This window comes from Polypterus senegalus, chromosome 6, assembly GCF_016835505.1.
Source record: "Polypterus senegalus isolate Bchr_013 chromosome 6, ASM1683550v1, whole genome shotgun sequence".
NCBI lineage: Eukaryota > Metazoa > Chordata > Cladistia > Polypteriformes > Polypteridae > Polypterus > Polypterus senegalus.
The window spans coordinates 112,724,615-112,745,306 of NC_053159.1; the positions used below are offsets into that span (position 1 = coordinate 112,724,615).

A 20,692-nucleotide genomic window follows, 5' to 3' on the forward strand; every position below is an offset into this window, starting at 1 on the left:
TGTTCTTCATTTAAAGAACATTTTTGGAAATTGTCAGACCAATGCAAAAAATATACAATGAGGAAGAAAGATGAATTTGAACAATCATTGATAATAAACCTGCGGTGGGTTGGCACCCTGCCCAGGATTGGTTCCTGCCTTGTGCCCTGTGTTGGCTGGGATTGGCTCCAGCAGACCCCCGTGACCCTGTATTCGGATTCAGCGGGTTAGAAAATGGATGGATGGATGGATTGATAATAAACTATCATTAATTTCAAATGTTCAAAAGTATTAACAGTGGAAAGCTGTTGTTTCAGAAAGAGTCACCAATGTTCAGTAACATTCTTCCTTCCTTATAGTAAAAGTACATGAACAGGCTAAAATGAAATGTTAATATTTCAAATAATTTCAATTAATAGAGGGGGTATGCTAAGATGTACTGATGAGAACCACTGACTTAAAGATATCCCACAGCATTTGATCACTTACAGTACGTGTCAATAGTCTGCTGTAGTTAAGTGTTTTCTTTAATTAATACATGAAATATCTAAAATCATGCGCTGTGACAACTGCTAGCAGTGACCAAGATTCAAGATCATGCTCTGCTTTGTATCATTAGGCTTATATTAGTGGGGGCTCTGACCAGAAGGTCCACAATTTTCAGAAACCTTGGTTTAAAAAATTTGGTAACCCTTATGGTAGTGAATAGTTGTTTAGTTTTAACATGCAGAATTGTCAAACTTGCATAATCCAAATAAACCTAAGAATTCATGGATTGCTGCACTGTTTTATTTCTGTGATAGACTCCATCTAGGGATGGTTCCTTCTTTGAGTCCAGTATTGCCAGGGTTGGTTCTTGCTCAAACATCTCTTAAATGGATTTAATAGATTCAACACTGAATGAATGGAGGGATATGTATTATTTCTTAATAATTTATTTTGGTCTTCTTTTCTTCATACACATGGGCCCTAATGCCTGTCTATCTCACATCCAGATGTAGAACCTTAGAAGTGAAATATAAAGTCAAATCCCATATGCCATAAGAAGTAAATAAAATTGGATGTGTAACGGAGTATCATTAAGGTAATGAAGCTGAGATTTGCTTCTTGTAATAAGAGAATAAATGTAAATATGCTCACTGGACAATTTCACTGTAACCAGTGATGGCTGTAGTGGAATGCTCCTTGTTAAGGGACCAGACATTTGAAACTTAAAACTTAGCACTAATGTGGAGTGATATCCTAACAAATAAACCAACGTCATTTTTAGTTTAAAGAAATTTACAATACACGTACAGTGGATTTTTTTTTTGTCACAAAGAATGCAACTTACCCATACAAGTTCTCTTTCCAAAACTCAAAATAATATATATAGAAATAAATAAATTGTAAAAATGTGTTGTTTCCATCCTTGACAGTAATGTCTAAAGGTGAACTAAAATCAGCCAGAGCTCCACATGTTGTGGGATGTGACACTAAGGTGCCTCACTGCTCCAGAGAAATGGGTTCAGCTCCTAGATAAGATGCTGTCTTTGTCTAGTTTTCAAACTTTCTCCATTTCTGTTTTTTTTTTTTAATTTTTATATTCCTAGGTGCACTTGTTTCCTCTCACAACCCAAAGACGTGCACATTGCATTAACTGAGCAGTTTAACCTCGCTCAGCATGAGACAGTGTTGGTGTGTGCATAAACCTGCCCTATAATGGACTCTTGTCCTATGCAAGGTTCACTTCTGCCCTGAGCACCAGTGCTGCAAGGATTATGGATCCCATGCCCCTGAATTACACCAGCTAGGTTCAATACTGGGGGAATTGTTGCATTTTGAGGTTCACAGACAAGAAATCATGTGAATTGAAGAGCCTCATTATGGTCTGAATGTTTATTTGAAATGACTCAAAGGCTTTACATTCAATGCAGGGGCATTGTGTGTATGCCTTTTATATTTAGCATTTATTATCTTGTACATCTTTCATGCAAGCAATAATGGGAAATTCTCACAAGAATGCAATTTATTTTTTCCCAAACAATACGTGAAATAGGTCACTCTGTGTTGTATGCCTCTGAGAGGGAATGCCCTCTTTACAGAGGAAAGTGATAGACTTTCAATCCTCCCAGGTAAACAAGGGATTAAATTAAGTCTTTGAATAGTTTCAGTCAGGAAGAACACTCAGGACATGCGTTCTTTTGCTTTTGAGATTTTTGCTTTTCTTCTGGAGCCGTATTACTGGCAGTTCAGCATTGGTGGTCTACAGCTATTAAAGACAATCATTTGCATTTAATTTGTATTGCATTATGATTAACCAATCAGCGACTTTGTAAAGTTTGTAAAATCTTTCTGCATTCAAATGGATTTTCATCAGATTCCCTGGCTTCATACTAGATCCTAGATGAACACAGCTGCCATTTAAAGTGACATAGGGTAGGGTATCTACAGTCCTAAAGCATTGTTAGAGGAAGGTTGTGATGATAAAGCTCATCTAAAAAGTCCATACTAGCTATGTTTGAGACTGGTCTTTGCTAATAAGGCTATCTTCAGACTGCAGTTAAAAGTTACTCAATTCAGAGTTTTAGCTAATATCCAACTTGTTGACTATTCAAATTCATTTTCAAGCGTGCATGTCCACTATGAGCTTGTACAGAAATCTGTAATGTTACTTGCACATGTAAACTTCATTTTAATAAATCTGTCTGGCAGATGTGACTTCATAGACCACTATGAATACCAACAATATTTAAATTCATTTGTTCATGATGGTAAGGACCACAAAGGTCTTAGCTGTTCAAGAGCGGTTGTCACTGCCTGATCTGTACATAAAAACCTGTGGACATGAGAAAGTAGGGACTGCTATGGGAAGGGCTTTGACCCAAAGCAGTAGCTGAACAATTCTGGAATATCAAGGGATATGGTTGTTTACCCACATCAACACATGTATGCAGGACTCTTTCAAAAATATATGTACATGATGTGCTCTGTTTTTGTTTGAAAATGCCTAGTAATTAGGCAGTATTGGCTGGTGACAGAGTGCACCACATAGTCAATTGATGTAATGCTAGGCTAAATCAAGCTGCCCAGAGGAGATGACCATCAAGTTTTATCGTTGTAAAATATTAATACCTAGACAATTCCTTTTTCAAGCAAATAAAAGCAGATCCCATTTAATTCTCCTGTGCCAGCATTAAATTCAGTATCACATACCAACCAAAGTGGTCTAAATACAATTTTAAAAGTTGTGATAACATGTTTTATATTGTTGACACATCTCTAAAATGATCAGATCTCTGTTGCATGAGTTAAAAAAAAATAGAAATGAGCAGAACTGTGAATGTATAGTAACTTTAAAAAGGCACATTTGTATTTAACACATTGACCACAGCCGAAATAATCATCTGCTTCCTTGGTCATCCTCCTGTCAATCTGATCTCCCATATTTCTTTCAACTCAGCATCACTGCTTGCATATTCACGTCACTTACTCCACTTCATACTACTCACTTTTAGGTTAGAAGTAATACCATCCATACTCACTTTCCCCAACTCCTAAAGCTGATGTAAGGTAGGATCTTACCAGGGACCCCTCTGCAGCAATGAGGATAGACTTAAGGAGCACAGAAGTGCTTTCAGATATCTTGCAGATAAGCTGCCTCTACTACCACCTACACCAACCCTCTTTCCATGCTCTGCACAAGCTCCCTTTATGGCCCACTTCTCCAGGTGGCTTCACGCTATCTGATGTCCACAGACACCTGAGTACTTGTTTCATTTAGGTCCGCAGACGTTACACAGCAGTCCTCTGTTGCTGAATCTTTCAATACCAATGACTAATCTCTAGATTGAAGCAATAAATGTTGTTAGTGGCAGGCAGGGTATGTGTATGAAGGATGGCCTAAGATGAACTGGTGCACCATCCTGTGTGTATTCCTCCTTATTGGATTCAAACACTTGGATGGACACTAGTCATAGGCTTGTTATCTTCTAATGAATCTGCACTTTGACTTTGCAGTGTAAGTGTTGTATAATTTTGTAAATCCATTTGAAAAGCCTTGTAAAGCATTTTGTAATTATTTTCATTATGCAAAGTAAGCCTAAAGTTTAACTAAAGAGGCAGTACATTGGTGCCTTACAGATTCAAGGGCATGGGTTTCCAACCCAAGCACTACCTATGCAGAATTCCTTCCAGGCATCCATGTAAGCTTTTATAAAGAGACTGTAGCTTTCTACTGCTTCCCAAAGAATGCGGGCAGTTTAGTCTACCTAAACTGTTCTAGTCCTAGAAGAACTTGCGGGAATCAGAACAACCTTTTTCTTAAATACCTTTTTGGTCATAGCATGTAACAAATTAATTTACTTTTATAAAGAATGTATACATAACTGCTGTGTTTCTTGGGTATAGGAAAAATTCAAGAGTGACATAAGTCTGAATGGCAAGAGGCAGAAGATATTCTTTTGGATTTGGTGTCTGCTTCTTTTAATCATCTCAAGATGTTTTCTTAATTGCTTGTATATTATTCAAATATCTACTAAAGGAAAATGCATACTACAAACAACATTGATTAAATATCTTTATTGATTACCTTCCAGGTAATTTGAAGGAAGGAAAAATGTTAAATAAGTAGATAAGATTCAAATTTTTAGTCCTCTCCACATGCTTTGGTGGCTTCACAAGTCTGTCCACCGTCCTTTTCTTACTTTTATGCTGTATCTGATATCTAGTCTTGATATACTGACATTTATTACCTGACAAAAACTCTCCCTCAGAGCATGTGATACTCATCAAGATTAATTTGCTAGAAACTGAACACAAATTGCACATTTTTTTCTGAAAATGTAAACCCATATACCAACATGGTAAAGGACATTGTGCACAAACACAGAAAGTCTCAATCATGTAAAAATTATGAAATATTTGTATTGTAAATCCACGACTGTTCCACAATCAATGGTTTGACAGCCATCTTTCTCAATTCTATAACACAGATATCCTTATAAGCAGTAACATCAAAAAATTTAGATACATAATATAAAAAGAACTGACCTTGGGTTTCTCTTTTTAGTAGACTGTGATGCCCTAAAAAATAAAAGAAAATCATTATACTTTTCTCTGAGACACTTTAACGTCCCGCGAGACAAGGAAGTGAGACAAAATGACAGCTGCTGTACAGGCTTTTAAATGATCGACACGCAGCGCGATACGCAGCAAGACAGCAGCTGATCCGACCGCATCTCCTTACCGTGCATTCAGTCCCCCCTTCACAACTTGAGCTGCAGAGACGCGAAGTGTCTGGTGCGCAACACACCCTTGGGCAAGGGGGTGGGAGAGCGAAACGAGCAGGGGGCACAGCCCCCTAGTTTATAAAACGTTAATAATGAAGAAGTACTAAACAGATTTAAAAGGCAAATCATACATATGTCCTTAAGTCATGTGTGATAGATTACCCAGTGACTGTGAATTAGTGTACAGTAAGTATGTGTGGGTCTGTTGTGAGATACATTGTTGTTCTGATGAGGATTGGTTCGTGTCTTGTCCCCAGTGATGCTATAAATAGTTCTCACTATTTTCAAAAATGTGTTGAAAGAAGCTCTACTGTGAGAAGCACATTTGAGGAAAGAATGAAAAGGAGCTGAGCCTTCTGATAGAAGTCTATTACTTCCTTAATGACCACTCCGCTTTAAACAACTAGTTCCACCCAAAGTTCTCAGAGAATGGAGCTCCTTACATTTTATTAGAGTCCTATATGATTCATCTGGCAATCCAATTTTTTGACAAATTAGAGAGAGAGTGAGCAGAAAAGAATGGCTAAGTGGACTGCAAGGATCAACACAATGCACAAGAGCTGATGTTTTCAAAAGAAAGCTTCCACCAAAGATAGTATGGTTAGTGAAAAGTCTAACTCATGCCACAAAACAATAAATGGGGAGAAGAGATGACAGTGTCCAAGAGCTCCACTGTGACACAGCCCACAGTGCTAACTAGATAAAGGGGACTCAGAATACAGATGTATGTACAGAGTAATAGATGTAGGTACAAAGGTGCAAAGGCAAGGTAAACATATAATTAAATTGAACTTACTTGAAGTTAGACTAATTAGCAGTTCTCTATTTGGCAGATTCAAAATGGTTCGTGTGTACAGAGTATATAATATTATGACCATGTTATCTGTAAAGTGTTGAAAATTGCTATTCAAGCCTTCCTCTAATCAAATGATCACAGTGCTCAACTTTGCTGACACATCTTTAAACTCTTAAAGTCTTTTAAAGCTAAATGCTAGCAGGGCCTATTGTTTCATGTAGTATCTCTACCACAAGACGATACCTCCTTTTGTTCCTTTGTAAATGTCAGATCCCGTGTAATATCATCATCATTTTCTAGCTGTGAGAGAGGGCAGACATTTGGGCCTCCTTTATCAGAAGCATGACTAGTAAAAATAGATCATCTTTCTGATATTTCATGTGGAACACTGCCTAAAATGATGTTGGCATGGAAGTCAGAGAGAAGTCACCATAAGGTAGGAAAATAATTGTCTTTGAAAGCACAAATGTCTTTTTCATCAGCTTAATGAATTGATATGAGATGTTAGCAAAAACAGGCAATTAACTCTGGATTGTTTGATTGTAAATACCTGTCCAATGTGGAAGAGAACCCTGATACTATGATTGGCTGTGATATGTAAACCTCTAAATACAGATTCTTACAAGTAATGGTCTATTGAGCAATAAGAAAAAAGTCATATGGTTAGATGAGTCATCCATCACCTTGCCCTAAAATGTACAGATATATACAAATATGTAAACCATATACTATGCCAGTCCTCAACTCAACTGAGTTGATATTTGATATCAACTCAAGGTGAGCATTAAGGGATATTCTGAAGTAGTGCCTTCAACAGCATTTTCTAAAACCATCTTCAAATAATGTAATTTCTCAAAGAAGAATGGTGTCGCTGCCTACTAAAATTAAGAAAAATACAAAGTTGAATGCCTGAATTGACTTCTGTACACTGAAACTTGTGATTCTATAAAGTATCTTTTTAAAGTTTTAATGGAGAATTAAAATTTACACTATTAGTATTTTTGAGACTCTGCAGATATGAGGTAGTCCTCCAAGCAAGTTATGAGTTCTTTATCAGCAATTTGTTAGACTTACTATGTATTTAGTATATAAAAATGTTAATTTGTTCTGATTGTATAGCTCTCTATTTTCCATGCTTGAAAAGGATTGTGAAAGACTCAGATTTTGTCAAATGGAAAACAAAAGAGACATCCACCATGTCAAAAAGATTCAGATTAGGTTAGACAGGCACAGTGCAACCCATAAATATAGGAGCAGGCCGAATTTATATCATTGTATTGTACTTTTATTTTATTTTGCATTTTATTTATCTTTAGAAAATATTGCTATTTCTAAATGTGTTACTTTGAATAATTATTTAAAATGCATAGCTTACCAAATTGAAGATGAATTCCCATCAAAATCAGCAGAAGCAGAGTTGTGAGAAATATTGCAACTAGCCAGAGAACCAGCCTCCATGACCCATGCAGATTGTCCAACCTGCTATTTATTTTCATGTCCTCTTCAAACACCTGTTTTCAGGCTCCTCCGGGAAAAAAAGTGTTTTTCTGCCAGTAGAATCTCTACAGACGCTCTGTTTCTACTCCTGCAAGACATAAGGCCTTGAGTTTTGAGTCTTAAATACAGTGGGACAAATGCAGTTTTATAGGAGTAAGATGATTTATGTAGCTGAAAGAGTGAATGTTCAACTAGAGAGGGTCCTTGATTACCAGACTGTTGTGCGTTTCACTTTATAATTTGAAGTTTTTCTTTGTTGACATCGAGCATGAAACCTCTAACGTAAAGATCCAAGCTGAAAGAAAATTTGACCATACAAATAGATAGGTGTGCAGATCAAATGCTACTTGTCTCCTACTAACGTCCATAAAAATGTCACCCAAGGCCCCACAACAGTCCAAGTTGTAACACTGACTGTAACAGAAGAGAGATTATTATCTTATTAGTACAATCGAGTTATTGACAGTGATTCTCCAACTTCTGCATTATAACATAGTTTGCAGAAACTACAGTTAAAGCCTCTATAAATGGAAAGTCATGAATTATTTGGTTGATTTGACATGATCTCACAGTGATATGGTACAAGGACTAGTTTTTAAAAGTCTAAATAATATCCAGTCTGCACTCTCTTGTGAGTGTGCAGTACATCTTTAAAAGAATATAACATCACTATGAATCATTACTTCCTGAGGGCTAAGGAGCTATAATCTATATGTAAAAAGATAGATATGCAAAAATTCTGTGAATAATCACGGGTTCACATGAGTTTCGAAAAAAACTCTCAAAATTTGCATAAAAGTGCATATATTCACTTAAGGTGGTTTTTCAGGCAACTCAAAAATAATTCACAAAACAGCAATACAGTACACCCCCAAAATTCGTGGGGGTTACGTTCCTAGAGCACCCGTGAATTGTGAAAAACCGCAAATTTTAGATGTGGTTAAAAAAATGCTTATTTTCATAGTTTAAACCCTAAATATGCCCCCAAAACACTTTCATTTAATTTCAAACTCAGCTTAACACATTACCTAAAAATAAAGAATGTAAAGGTAAACCTGTATACTGTACTGCTATGTCTCCTGCAGTGCTAGAATTTAAAATACTGATGTTACCGTTATATGTACTGTAATTCATGCAAGCACATTTTCATTTCAGCGGTGTCTTGGGGCTTTAACCCTTAAACTGCCACATACTTAGGGGTTAAGACATCCCTTGACGCCAAATACTTTTTGCTGCACTTTAAGTAAACATCACAATTAACAAAGAAAAAGTGAAATTTTAATGGAACACACAGTTTTTTCATGCAAAGAGCATCACAATTACTGCAATACTAATCATTTTACACACTGCTAATGAACTGTAAAAACTTTTTAAAAACTACTGGAACAATATATACAAAGTGCAACTGACGCCATGGACGAAATTCAGTAAATCACCGAGCCAACTGCCAACTGGGGGAGGAGAAAGAAACAAAGAAATCAGCCAAAAAGGACAGGTACTGTTCAAGCTTTTAAGTAAGCGTAGCGTCGCGTGAGAAACTGCAATCGAGAAGACGGTGATTTATTTATTTTTATGGTGGAGATTCTAGGGACGCACTCGACCTGCATACACTCACAAACAGAGACAAAAACAAAGTAAATCGGTAATCAAACAACAAATAAAGAATATAATGAAAACAAATGAAATAAATGAAAACATCAATACCACCCTTGTTCCCCTTACAGCGATTACACATTAAATACAACAAAGCACAAACAAAACACACAGTAAATCATGAAAAAGTTCATGAAAAATGGCAACGGATGAAATGTAATGATGAAAATAGAGAGTCCACAGACCCACACGTTGAATGGGAATGTACAGGTAGTCCTACCGGTAGTTCCTGAAATGGTGAAGACAGGTGGATGGGTTCAGGAGCGTTCCTTTTTTTGCAGGATGGCCATGAAGCCACTTACACTCCTCATGTACACAGGCAGATGGCAGACAATCCAGACGCACGAAATGATCCAGGACAAGTACAGGTAACCCATCAGAAGCCAGACAGACAGGAATTTGAAACACAAATTACAAAAACTATTTTTTTTGCTTTGGGTCACTGGCCCCCTTTTCAAAAGCCGCACTGACATCCTTTGACCTCAACAGCCCCAGCACCCTCAGCAGAAGACTATTTAGAGCCACTGCAGGGCTGCTGGGAGTTGCAGTTTCAAATTTTATTGCCTACTTTCACCATCCCAAGTTGCGGTTTTCTCTACAGCTGGTTCATGTTCTCTCTACAGTACAGTATTGGCACAAAAAAAAGCCATAAAAATCGTGGAGGATATTTGCGGTTTCCACAAACAATTATTATTTAGGTTCAAAGGAAAAATCCGCGAATGACTGAGGCTGCGAACTCGGAACTGTGACTTCGTGGGGTCTACTATAATTCACAAAATTGCAATGGAAACACTTTTTTTTCACATTTAGGTCACATGACATGATGTTAAGCGTTAATCCGTCCCCAACAACTGCCTGCAGAATAATAGATGTCCAGCCTTTTCTGTTAATATAATCCCGACACCCGTCACTTGGTGCATGAATAATATGTGAACTGTCGACTGCACCATACTTCTGTGTGCCTCATAAATATACTGTGAAATCTTCTGTGCCTCTTCCACATCAGGTAAAGTGATGTATTGCCTCATTAGTTTGGAGCATATGGCCTGACACACCCCATATACACACCTGTGAACAGTGGTTTGGCTCAAACCAAAAGTCTCAGCAACAACCCTGTACTCTGCACAGGTAGCCATTTTATAAAGCGCAATGGTTATGCACTTCTCGATCAGGACTGGCTCCCTTGGGTATGTTACGATAGGGGAGACAAGAGGGCCTGTTGTACTGCATAATCCCATGAATGCTGAGCTTTTCATCCTAAAATTTTGTACCCACATTTCCTCAGTATAATCACTGCAGATGATTTTACAGAAATCCTTAATACGTGACCTCTGCCAAGTATAGGGAGTTGCCTTCCCTTTATTGTATTCACTTGCTCTCATCGCCTTTAATTAAAAATGAACACGGCAATTGTAGACGCAATTGAAATAACAGAACCAATAATCATCATATTGGTTTTTCACTTTTCATTTCAAAATTTATTCTTATATAATTACTCATTGGAAACACAGATAATTCATATTTGTGTTTTGTCAACTTTTCTGAAGTGTTGCTTTAAATTTGAGCATACCTGCAATGGAAACGCAGCTACAGTCTGCAAACAAAAAACATATTACCTTAAACTTTAGACCAGCATCAGGCGAGCTGTTTCGATATCTTTTTTTATTTATTTTTTTTTTTTTTACTTTACTCTGCATCTACTCATGCCCTTCTTGATTTCTTAAGGATGTTTTCTGATATGATGACTTAATTTTCAACAAGTAGAAATTGATTCAAATGGTATATAATAATGTTAAAACATGTTAAAATTATTTTATATTTTGCCATAACACTATGATTGTTTTCATGGGTGCCGCCATTAAGTGAACTATGTTATTTACAGTTGCTATGGTTTTGTTTTTCAGAATTGAGTGTGCATCATGTGATATCATCAACACTACTCTTAAAAGGTCAGTACCATGCTTTTTGGACATCCAAATTTGTGGATATTTCAAAAGAAAACCTTCTTTGAGTTAGCATGCTTTCATTTGTGCATTCTGTTAAAAGACCCTTTGCTTGTTTTCTGTTTAGCAATTCCATTTAGAGACAACAGTAGGACTGAATCTCCAGTTTAGACGTTTTGACTTGGTTTATCATCCCTTTCCCTGGCAGAACACACACCAGTCAATTTAAAAGACACTTACACACATTGGGTGTGAAATGATTAATTAACAATTTCATTATGCAGATTAAGGTCATTTTTCCATGAACCAACTCACCACCGTGCCTTAAAGCAGCTCTGCAGCTTTAGATAATTAAGTGTACAGAAGGCAGGAATGCAACATATCAAGAGCAGAACAGTGTTCCCCTGCAACATAATCACAGTCAGTATCATAGCATTACCAGACTCAATCACTTTTAGCTTTCCACTGTCACACTCTTCGTTATCTTTAAGACTAAGAAAAATCTTCATTGGGCTGCAGTCACTCAAACACTTGGTTCCTCCCTGCTTCTAAAGAGCTCCCACAAAGTCTATGAAGATCTGTCTTCCAGCTGCCTCAGTTCCTGCAAACACAGTAACCTTTGACCATAAAATTTTAATAAATTTATTTTCAGGGACTTCACACAACTTTGATTTTTCAGGGTTTTGGTGGGTCTAAAGAGTTAATTCCCCTCTTCCCACAGAACCCCCTTTTATTTAACACCTTGGCTCTAATCTAAGTAGCAGACACTAAATAGAGCATAATATCTAGAGTGTCAGCCTACCCATGTCCAGATACAGAGCATGATGATATACATTAAAAAAGAAGGTGCTGTTATATAAAACTCACTCAAACAAAGAGGTCCATCAACACATTCCTGTCAGTTTATTCCTGAATGGGAATTGAAAGAATACTTTTCACTGTTCCCTCAGAGAAAAAGTGATTGACTTAACCCAAAGTTATCAGATAAAGGAGGATGTAATGATGGAAGAGAACTATCAGAGGTAGCAACTATAGAGGTCTGTGAAGGGGGCACTAGGGTTTTGAACAGTTATCTGAAATAAAAGAAATAATAGTACAGTATAGTGAAAACAGTAGATACGCAATGCCTTGCTATTAATAGTGCATAATATCTAACAACAGTAACATTTGCAGCAGTTGGAGTCTATTCTTCACTTGTTGCCTGAAGACCTTTGAGCAGAGATTCTTAGTACTGTAAATGAGAGAAAACGGAGGTATGAGATTTAACAATGAGAATGAATCTATTGTAAGGTATTCATTGTCAGGTGTCCACTATAAAGTATCTATCACTGGAAGTCAGTGAGTCCACAGTCATACTGTATAATGGAACAAAATCAGTGTTTCAGGAAATAATAATAAGAACTAATCTTCATTATTATTGTATAGGTTTTACAATTGCCATAAAGACTTACTTCTGACAAATAACTGTAGTTCTGTAACAATATATGCAAAGGATTCGGAAATATCTGTAAACAGAGCAGAACATACATCCATTTTCTAACTTGCTTATCGAGGCCAGGGTTGTGGGGAACGGATGTCATTCCTACCTCACTGAATACAGGTTTGAAGCTATCCTTTGACAGGGAAGCAGTTTCTACTGGGGCACACTAACACATATAAATCTGATGCCAAATAAGCCTGCTGTTCATGTTTCAGTGGTGTGAGGAAACCTGCATTATTTGGAAAAAGTCTATGCAGAGACAGGGAAAACATACAAAATCACATATTCAGTGTCAATACTAGGACTGACCCCCAAGGCTCTATGGCTATGAGGCACCAGAAGTAATCGCTGTGTCACCATGCCATGGTAAATAAGTCTTGAGATTATTGACCATATGACACAAGGTTGTAGAGCTAGGATGACTGGGGAGCCTTGTTTTGTGCTGTTGATGTGCTTGCAGGAAAGTGCTGTGATACAAAAGAAACACATAGTTAGGTCTGTGACATCTACTTTTATCTTCCAAGATTTGTGAAGTGGCCAAATCATAGAGTTCAAAACGCACATACTGTGTTGTTGCTTCAACTTTGAACTAAGCAGAAAATCAATCATTCCTTATTTTCATTCAAAAATGGGACAAAATAACTCCAGATAATAACAAGGTAGACTTCATAGTAAAGAGTGTGTTGTACTGTAAATCACTCAAAGGTTCTGTCTTCAAATGAGAATCTAAAACATGTAACTGAAAGTACAGATGAAGCAAATGGCATAAAAAATAATATACAGCACAGTAGAGTTGACATGAGTGTGGTAGGCACTGTTATAAAAATTATAATACAGGAATAGCAGGTCTAAAATACAACAAAGAAAACGAGCGGGCTTGTAGGACAGTGATGGATTTTATGATGAACAGAGTGCCATAAATAGTCCCAGAGAAAGGATAAATATGGTCATTGACCTAGGACTAAAAGAGCTGCAAAGAGTTAGGCCATATCAACCCAGGAGAAAGGCTGAAAAGAATTGCTATTTTGATAGAAATGTATATGCCATTAAAATATCTTCCTGAAGAAAGTCACCCTAAGAAACACTAGAGGACTGTAGTAGATAACAAATATGGATCTGTGCCAAGACATTGCTAGGTGCCTCATATTTTCTCATCATCATATGGAAAAACTAGACATGAACTTGGGGCCTCCAAGTCAGAAAGCACCAGCTTACCCAATTGAGGAAAAATGAATATCTCTTCCACAAATGAACAATCAGGTTCAAATTGTAATTAAGACGTATCTTCTTACACCATAGGTTCAGTCTCTCTTTTCAGGCTTGCTGCCCCTCACTTAAGCTGAGGCAGGTTATTAAAATTAGTAATAGATTTGTTCAGTTTTCATGTCTGGTTTATACTTCCAACTAAATTTACAATTTTAAACTTTGTGATGAACCTCAGTATGTTCTTTTTTAGCTTGTTCTGTGTTTTCCATTCTTTTGCATACTGTCTGCTAGGAAATCCCTCCATCCATTCATCCATTGTTCCATTATAGGGTCACATGGAGACATTCAATTTATTTTTTATAATTTATATACAAGTGCAAGCTGACATGGCTGTTTGTGGGAAGTAAGCACCTCGCCATGAGTGTTGGTGTGACAGAACCAAAGCTAATATCTACCTTATCTACACCAACATGCTTCCCTCTCCCCCAGCATGTTCATATGATGAGCTGCTGGCAAGGATTTCACTCAGTCTGTGTGCAACTCTCACACAGCAACCTTTAGGCTTAACCGTCCCTGCTGAAGCGATGCCTCTACTCAAATGCATTCATCTTTGAATGAGGATTGGGGCTCAGTGTAAACAGTTTGGTATTTGGAGAATGATTTAACAGTATGTAATACACATTTTAATCAGTCTGTATTATTTAAATCCAAGATTTGACACCCTTTTCACTGTAATGTACTTGCTTTGATTGGCATTCCTTAAAGTGTCATGAAAGAGAGATGTGCTGCTGCCCTTTCAATTTCTGGTTTTGCCTTTTAACTGACACAGCTGGAATAGACTCAGATCCTTTAGATTAAACCAGTTTGATAATGAGAGTTGTAATGGCAAATAAGCATATTGATAGTAATCGTAATTTTAATGCTTTAAGACTTATATCAGCTGAAAAGTGTCATTCCATATTTATGAGCTGTCACTTTTAGATGACAGTATATAAAACAGTCAAAAATTCTAACTTAAAGGCAAACTGCAATTTTTGATGTTAAGTTTCATGATTAATATTATGCTAACTCAGAACCCTCGTGGTTGCTTTAAAAATCTATTTTCTATTTACCTTCTTTTTAACTTGCTGTATTATGGATGTAAATAAATAATCACATAATGTAGGGCGTCCTCTTTAGAATTCCCATTTTTGCTTTGTGCCCATCCCACCATAACCTATCATCTATGGGGGAAGAGAGAACGCATTAGATTCGCGAAAAATTTTGATCTCCGGTTTTCTACAGATCTCGATGTTTTAGCGTCCCCTAATACTGAAAACATCGATATCTCGATGACAGCTGTGTGTCTGTCTATGTGTCACAGTTTCTTGAGGATGGCCTAGAGCTAAAACAGCTGGACAGAAAAATACCAAACTCAGCAATTAAGCCTGTTATGAGATGACAATATGCTGATTAGTTTTTAGTTCAATATCATGCAAGAGAAAGAGGAACTCTAGGCAATTCTGCAATTAATTACAAATTCTTCTTGTCAGTTGCTATCGTAATGACCTATTTTATGATCAGAAAGATCAGCATCAGAGTGGTAAATAATTATTGAAATGTTATAGAATAGTTCGGGTAACTTGGCTCCTAGGGCGCAAAGCAAACTGACACCCATGTATGAATTATTTATGTTATGTTCCTTGTAAGAAATTGTTGCAGTTTTCTGCTCGGCTGTGAGAGATGGATTTCAAAATTGTAACTGTTTACTTTTATTTGTATTTGTCCAGTTAAAATATTTGTCCACAAGCAAGTACATCTATTCAGATCTATTTCTTTTAACCACACTTTATAAATATGTCAAAATCCTGAACTTCATATACAGTATACTAGATGTATACATCACTTCAAGTATACTAGAGTTATTAACCATTAGATATCCATATTGTAGATTGAAACATTGTGAACAAGCAAGCCATAGAGAACCGTATTTTGGCTATTTGGCCTTTATTGTCTCTCAGGGCCATTATGTCTCCCACTGTAGAATCTCCTTACAGAGAGCCACGAGAAAACAATACGTCTGAGTTACTTGCATGAGGGGGCTCACGAGTCTATACATCACTCACTTCAAGAGAAGTCTGAAAATGGAAGTAACATGTTCTCATTCTTCTGTGCATTGATGGTTATTGGTTAGGAGCATGCGCTGGTATAACGCATTGCCACACACGACACACCAACTCAGGATCCAGATTAGGACCCAAGTGCAGCCATGCAATGGGTGACACCTCAGCACCACACTAGTTCAGATGGAGTGGAACAGTGTGAGTTTTTTTTATTGTGTTCTAGTTATTACTAAATGGATTCACTTACAAAGACATCTAAAAATGTATGGGGGTGGGCAAATAAAAGAAATAAAAGCCTGCAAACGTACTGCTTTAGGAACAGAGACAAAGCTAAAGACATGTATACAAAACAGGTGTCTTAATAGAATGTAAAACAACAAGAAAATGGAGAGTAAAATGGCTTTGCTTTTTAAGCAGGAAAAAGAAGAGAACTTACCTTCCCTTAAAAATGGGACGAATATGATAATGTTTGCTTTTCCTTCTTTTTTGAACACATGTTTAAGGTTGAATTAGGGAACATGATAATGTACTTTGCAAACTGTGTTGATGTGCTGTGCTCATATTTTTTAAATCTGCTAGTATAGTTTATACTACACTAAATAAATGTCTACATATGGGAAATGTTATAAAAACTTTGAACTTAGGAATAAATTCAAAACAAAATCATACATATATAGATATATTCACTATTCAAATATTGCTTATTTTCTCCTCTTAACTTTTAAATACCAATGTATGCTGTAACTGATGTATCCCACTGACGACAGATACATCCTTTAGCTATTATGTCACAGCGGCAAACATCTGCCTAAAATCTGCTTGTGAAAACTGAATAATAATGTAAAAGTCTGCTGTAATGAGCAAAATGGCAACAAAGTCACAAGAAGGGTGTTGACGTCACCCACCTCACTTCCCCGGACCCAGCATAACATGTTACATACAAATATTAAAACAAGTAGACTGAATCTCCTAACATGTGCTGTGGTAGAACATACAAAATATAAAATGTATTTTCAGGACTTATTTAAGTGTCAAAGATTCTCACAGTGAAGCCCAAAAAAGGTATCCAATTAAGAGCTGAAATATTGCAGACTGTCCAGCTGGGCCATCATATTTGAGAATTAAGCTAACAAACCACTTGAAACCTTGCAGACAAATAGTTTAGTTATGAAGGGTGAAAAATAATCTAGTCCCTAATGTTATGTTTTTCAATACTCCATTCATGCAGGATGTAGTGAGAATCCATGGGGAATAATGTTGCCTTTTGTATTCTTGTGGATACACTCCCTCTTCATTCTCAATGCACTGAGAATAGCTGAAAGATCTCAGCCCTACAAATATCCCCAAAAGTCAGAGATAACCAAAAGAATAACACTTTATTAAAAAAGCAGAGGAATTTTAACTTGTATGAAGTCCACCCCTATGTTAGTGACTGACTAGTGTGCTTATTAAGTTATCTGGCAGACACAGATATTTCATTCTATTTCATATTAGAAGGAGTTTAAAACACTATGTGCCATGAAAAATTACCTACTGTGATTTATTTGTGCATATTTCTGCACTTAAATGAACACAAGGGGCAATCAGAACTTGTGGCTGTTATTACTTTAAATGGATCAATGTTGCATGTCTTTATAAACTTCAAACAAATTTGAAAGACAGGAAAATTATAAGTAATAATATTCTACCTTTTACTTCTTCTTTAGACTGTGGTTACATATGTTATATTAAGGCTGCATGTATGTGCATATTTTTGTGTGTATTTAAACATACATATACATACAGGCATAAATACAACCACTGATGAGATGGCAATCCATCCTTATCTCTCCCTTTCTCACTCTCTGTTTTTATATATTTTATATATATGTTATATATATATATATATAATATATATATTTATTTATATATATATGTATTTTTGTATTTTTGTGCCCGGAGTTGGACTGTCATCTTGTTAATGGTTAGTGCCTAAAAATACACGGATAGCATTCATTGCCAGTAACCATGGACAGGTTGTTATATATATTCAATAATGTTAAAATATGTCTGTGTACATTAACAAGCATTAACATAATGATACCTATTTTATAATACACCCAACATATAGAGTGTTAATTTATAGACAGGTGTATATACAATATATATAAATATACAGATTTATTGTGGACATTTACAACAGTATTAAAGATATGGTAACAAAAGAGCAGATATAAACAAGAACCCATATAAAGCCATGTATTTCAAAATGCATCATGCTTTCATATCTAATAAAAATGAGACTTCATCTAGTTACCCTTGTAACAGAGCTTTTAAAATATCATTTGCATTTAATAATTGTTTATTTAGTTAGTGAAGCATATATAAAATAGTAAACATAAAATTATTTTCTTTTAAATTAGAACAGTAAATTAGAAACCACATTGTAAGCAAAAAATAAATAAAACCAATACTTTCATATTCTATATGTTTTAAAACATGAATATAAAAAATTCATAGCTAGTTAGTTAAAAGCAAAGGTTATGATTACTGTTGTTGCATCTATTTATTATTACTTGCTTAGTGCACTTTTCTATTTTTCTTGAGTAATTTAAGTAATCTACGACATTCTGACAACCTTATATGCCTCAAGGTCAATATATATATATATATATATATATATATATATATATATATATATATATATATATATATATATATATATATATATATATATTTTTTTTAACTGCTTAGGAATAAAACTTACCTGATAATAAGTGCCTTTTCCAAGACAAAAATCCACACTTGGTGTAGTTGGCTTTGTGTTTCCCTTGAAATGTTCCTTTACATACATGTGCCAGTTTTCTGCACAAATCAATGCACTGATCCACTTAGACAAAAATAAGAACTTTGTGCAAAGAAAAAAAAACTCATCCGGCAGCTGGATAGAGGTCTTTCATCTTCCTTCGCTTACTGGGAATTTAAGCACCTCAAGCCAGAAGCAGTGATTACGTAAAAGAAAAAAAAAGTTGAGTATGTTAATTTCGTTATGTCAAAAGTATTCTAATTATGTGTGAATGAATACAATGGGAAGATCAGGAGTTTTGCGGTATCTATGCATCTTAGGTTTCAGGAAGCTCATAAAAGCCATTCTTTTATTTTATATCTGAATCAGTTTCACTGCAAAAGCAACAACATAAGAGCAGGATAATCAGAAACAATGACAGATTTTTGCTGCAGGGCTTCATGAGAATTTCAGCACTATATTAGTCCTATAAACAGCAGTATGTCAACTGGAAGTAAAGCTCCTCCTTTCATTGCGTCTTTATTTCAAAGCAAGCTGTTGTTGTAAAGTTTTGAATTATCATAATATACAGTATTTTATCATAATGCAATATTCAGAATATTCAACTCAGTATATAAGCATTCAATAAAAATAAGAACTCACGTGTTAGGGATGGGAGCAAATTAATGTGTCACATTGGATCCCTCAGGCATTGTCACAGTCTGTGTCCGCTTCTCTGAAATCGTGCCTTTGTTTTTATGCCAGATGCCAAGGTCAATCTTGATCTAAAGGGAAGAGAATTAAATGGGCTATCGGCACTGAATTGTGCAGTGCCAATGTTAACAGTGAAAGCACAAAGCAAATCACCACTGGAACTTCAGCTTGTAAATTATGGTGAAATGATTAATTTCTTGACAGAGTGGTCTCATCTTCTGTGGCAGGTGAAAGGCTAATTTCTCAGGCTCAGGTTTAAACACATACTGATATCTCTTTGTATCGGTCTCTGTTGTTGTAGACACATCCTGCTTCCAAATAAAATTGATCAACTTTTTATCAGGCAACTTTGTTTGCAATCTCACTTTCTGTTGAATGAATTAATGAACCATTAATACACTGTGAAATAATTGATACTTTGCAATTCACAAATGTTTTACCCCATTTAAAAAGAGAGCTATAAGAAAAGTGAAGTCCTCCATTATAAACCTTCCTTATTTCTGGGAGACAACCATGACCTCTAATTGGAAGTGTAGATTAGTGTTATTAGTATAATTGGCTGATGACTTTTTATAAACCAACAAGATACAGTTGTGTACTTACAATGGATTCGGAAGCATATTCAGACCTCTTCACTTTTTTATACTTTGTTATGTTTCAGCCATGTGCAAAAATTATTTAAATTAATCTTTTCCCCACACCAAGCAACACTCAACATTCCAGAATGCCAAAGCGACAAACGATTTTAGAAATTTTTGTCTCTGTTTTAATACATTTGCTGCTACCAAAGTATAATCCATTGTAATACCTTATATATATATATATATATATATATATATATATATTGTGGCATCCGGCTGGGGGTGGAAGCCAGGCGGGACGCCCAAGACGACCGGAGGAGGGCATGTACCTCCTCCAGACCGTGAGTGGGTGACTGCCCTGGTTGTATTGGGGGCCACAGGTAGAGGGCTTGGAAGCCCAACCCTGTAGGGGCCCGTGGCCACGGCCAGGCGGCGCCCCGGTGCCTGAACAACCCTGGAGCCCAGCACTTCCACCACACCAGGAAGTGCTGGGGGGAAGAAGACAGAGGACACCTGAAGGGCTTCCGGGTGCGCAGCCGGCACTTTCGCCACACTGGGGCGTGTCTGCGGAGGAATGCCGGGAAGCAGCTGGAGCCCATCCGGGTTCCTATATAAGGGGCCTCCTCCCTTTATTCAGTAGCGGAAATCGGGTGGAAGAAGAACGGAGCTGGAGAGAGGACTGGAGGCGGCCAGAAAGGCATTTGTGA

General features: G+C 36.5%; 1 protein-coding gene across 2 annotated transcripts in view; it reads right to left on the reverse strand.

Annotated features, from left to right (window-relative positions):
- The window catches only part of LOC120531411 (scavenger receptor cysteine-rich domain-containing group B protein), a 68,136-nt gene extending 49,280 nt beyond the window's left edge, over positions 1 to 18,856 (reverse strand). For both annotated transcript variants that reach the window (XM_039756805.1, XM_039756804.1), the window contains exons 1-3: positions 18,673 to 18,856; positions 7,421 to 7,630; positions 5,011 to 5,043 (exon numbers count right to left, since the gene is read on the reverse strand). In XM_039756805.1, coding sequence (XP_039612739.1) covers positions 5,011 to 5,043; positions 7,421 to 7,541 — 154 coding nt within the window. In that variant the 5' untranslated portion in view covers positions 7,542 to 7,630; positions 18,673 to 18,856. The remainder of the gene's footprint in view (positions 1 to 5,010; positions 5,044 to 7,420; positions 7,631 to 18,672) is intronic.
- Between the last annotated feature and the right edge of the window lie 1,836 nt (positions 18,857 to 20,692).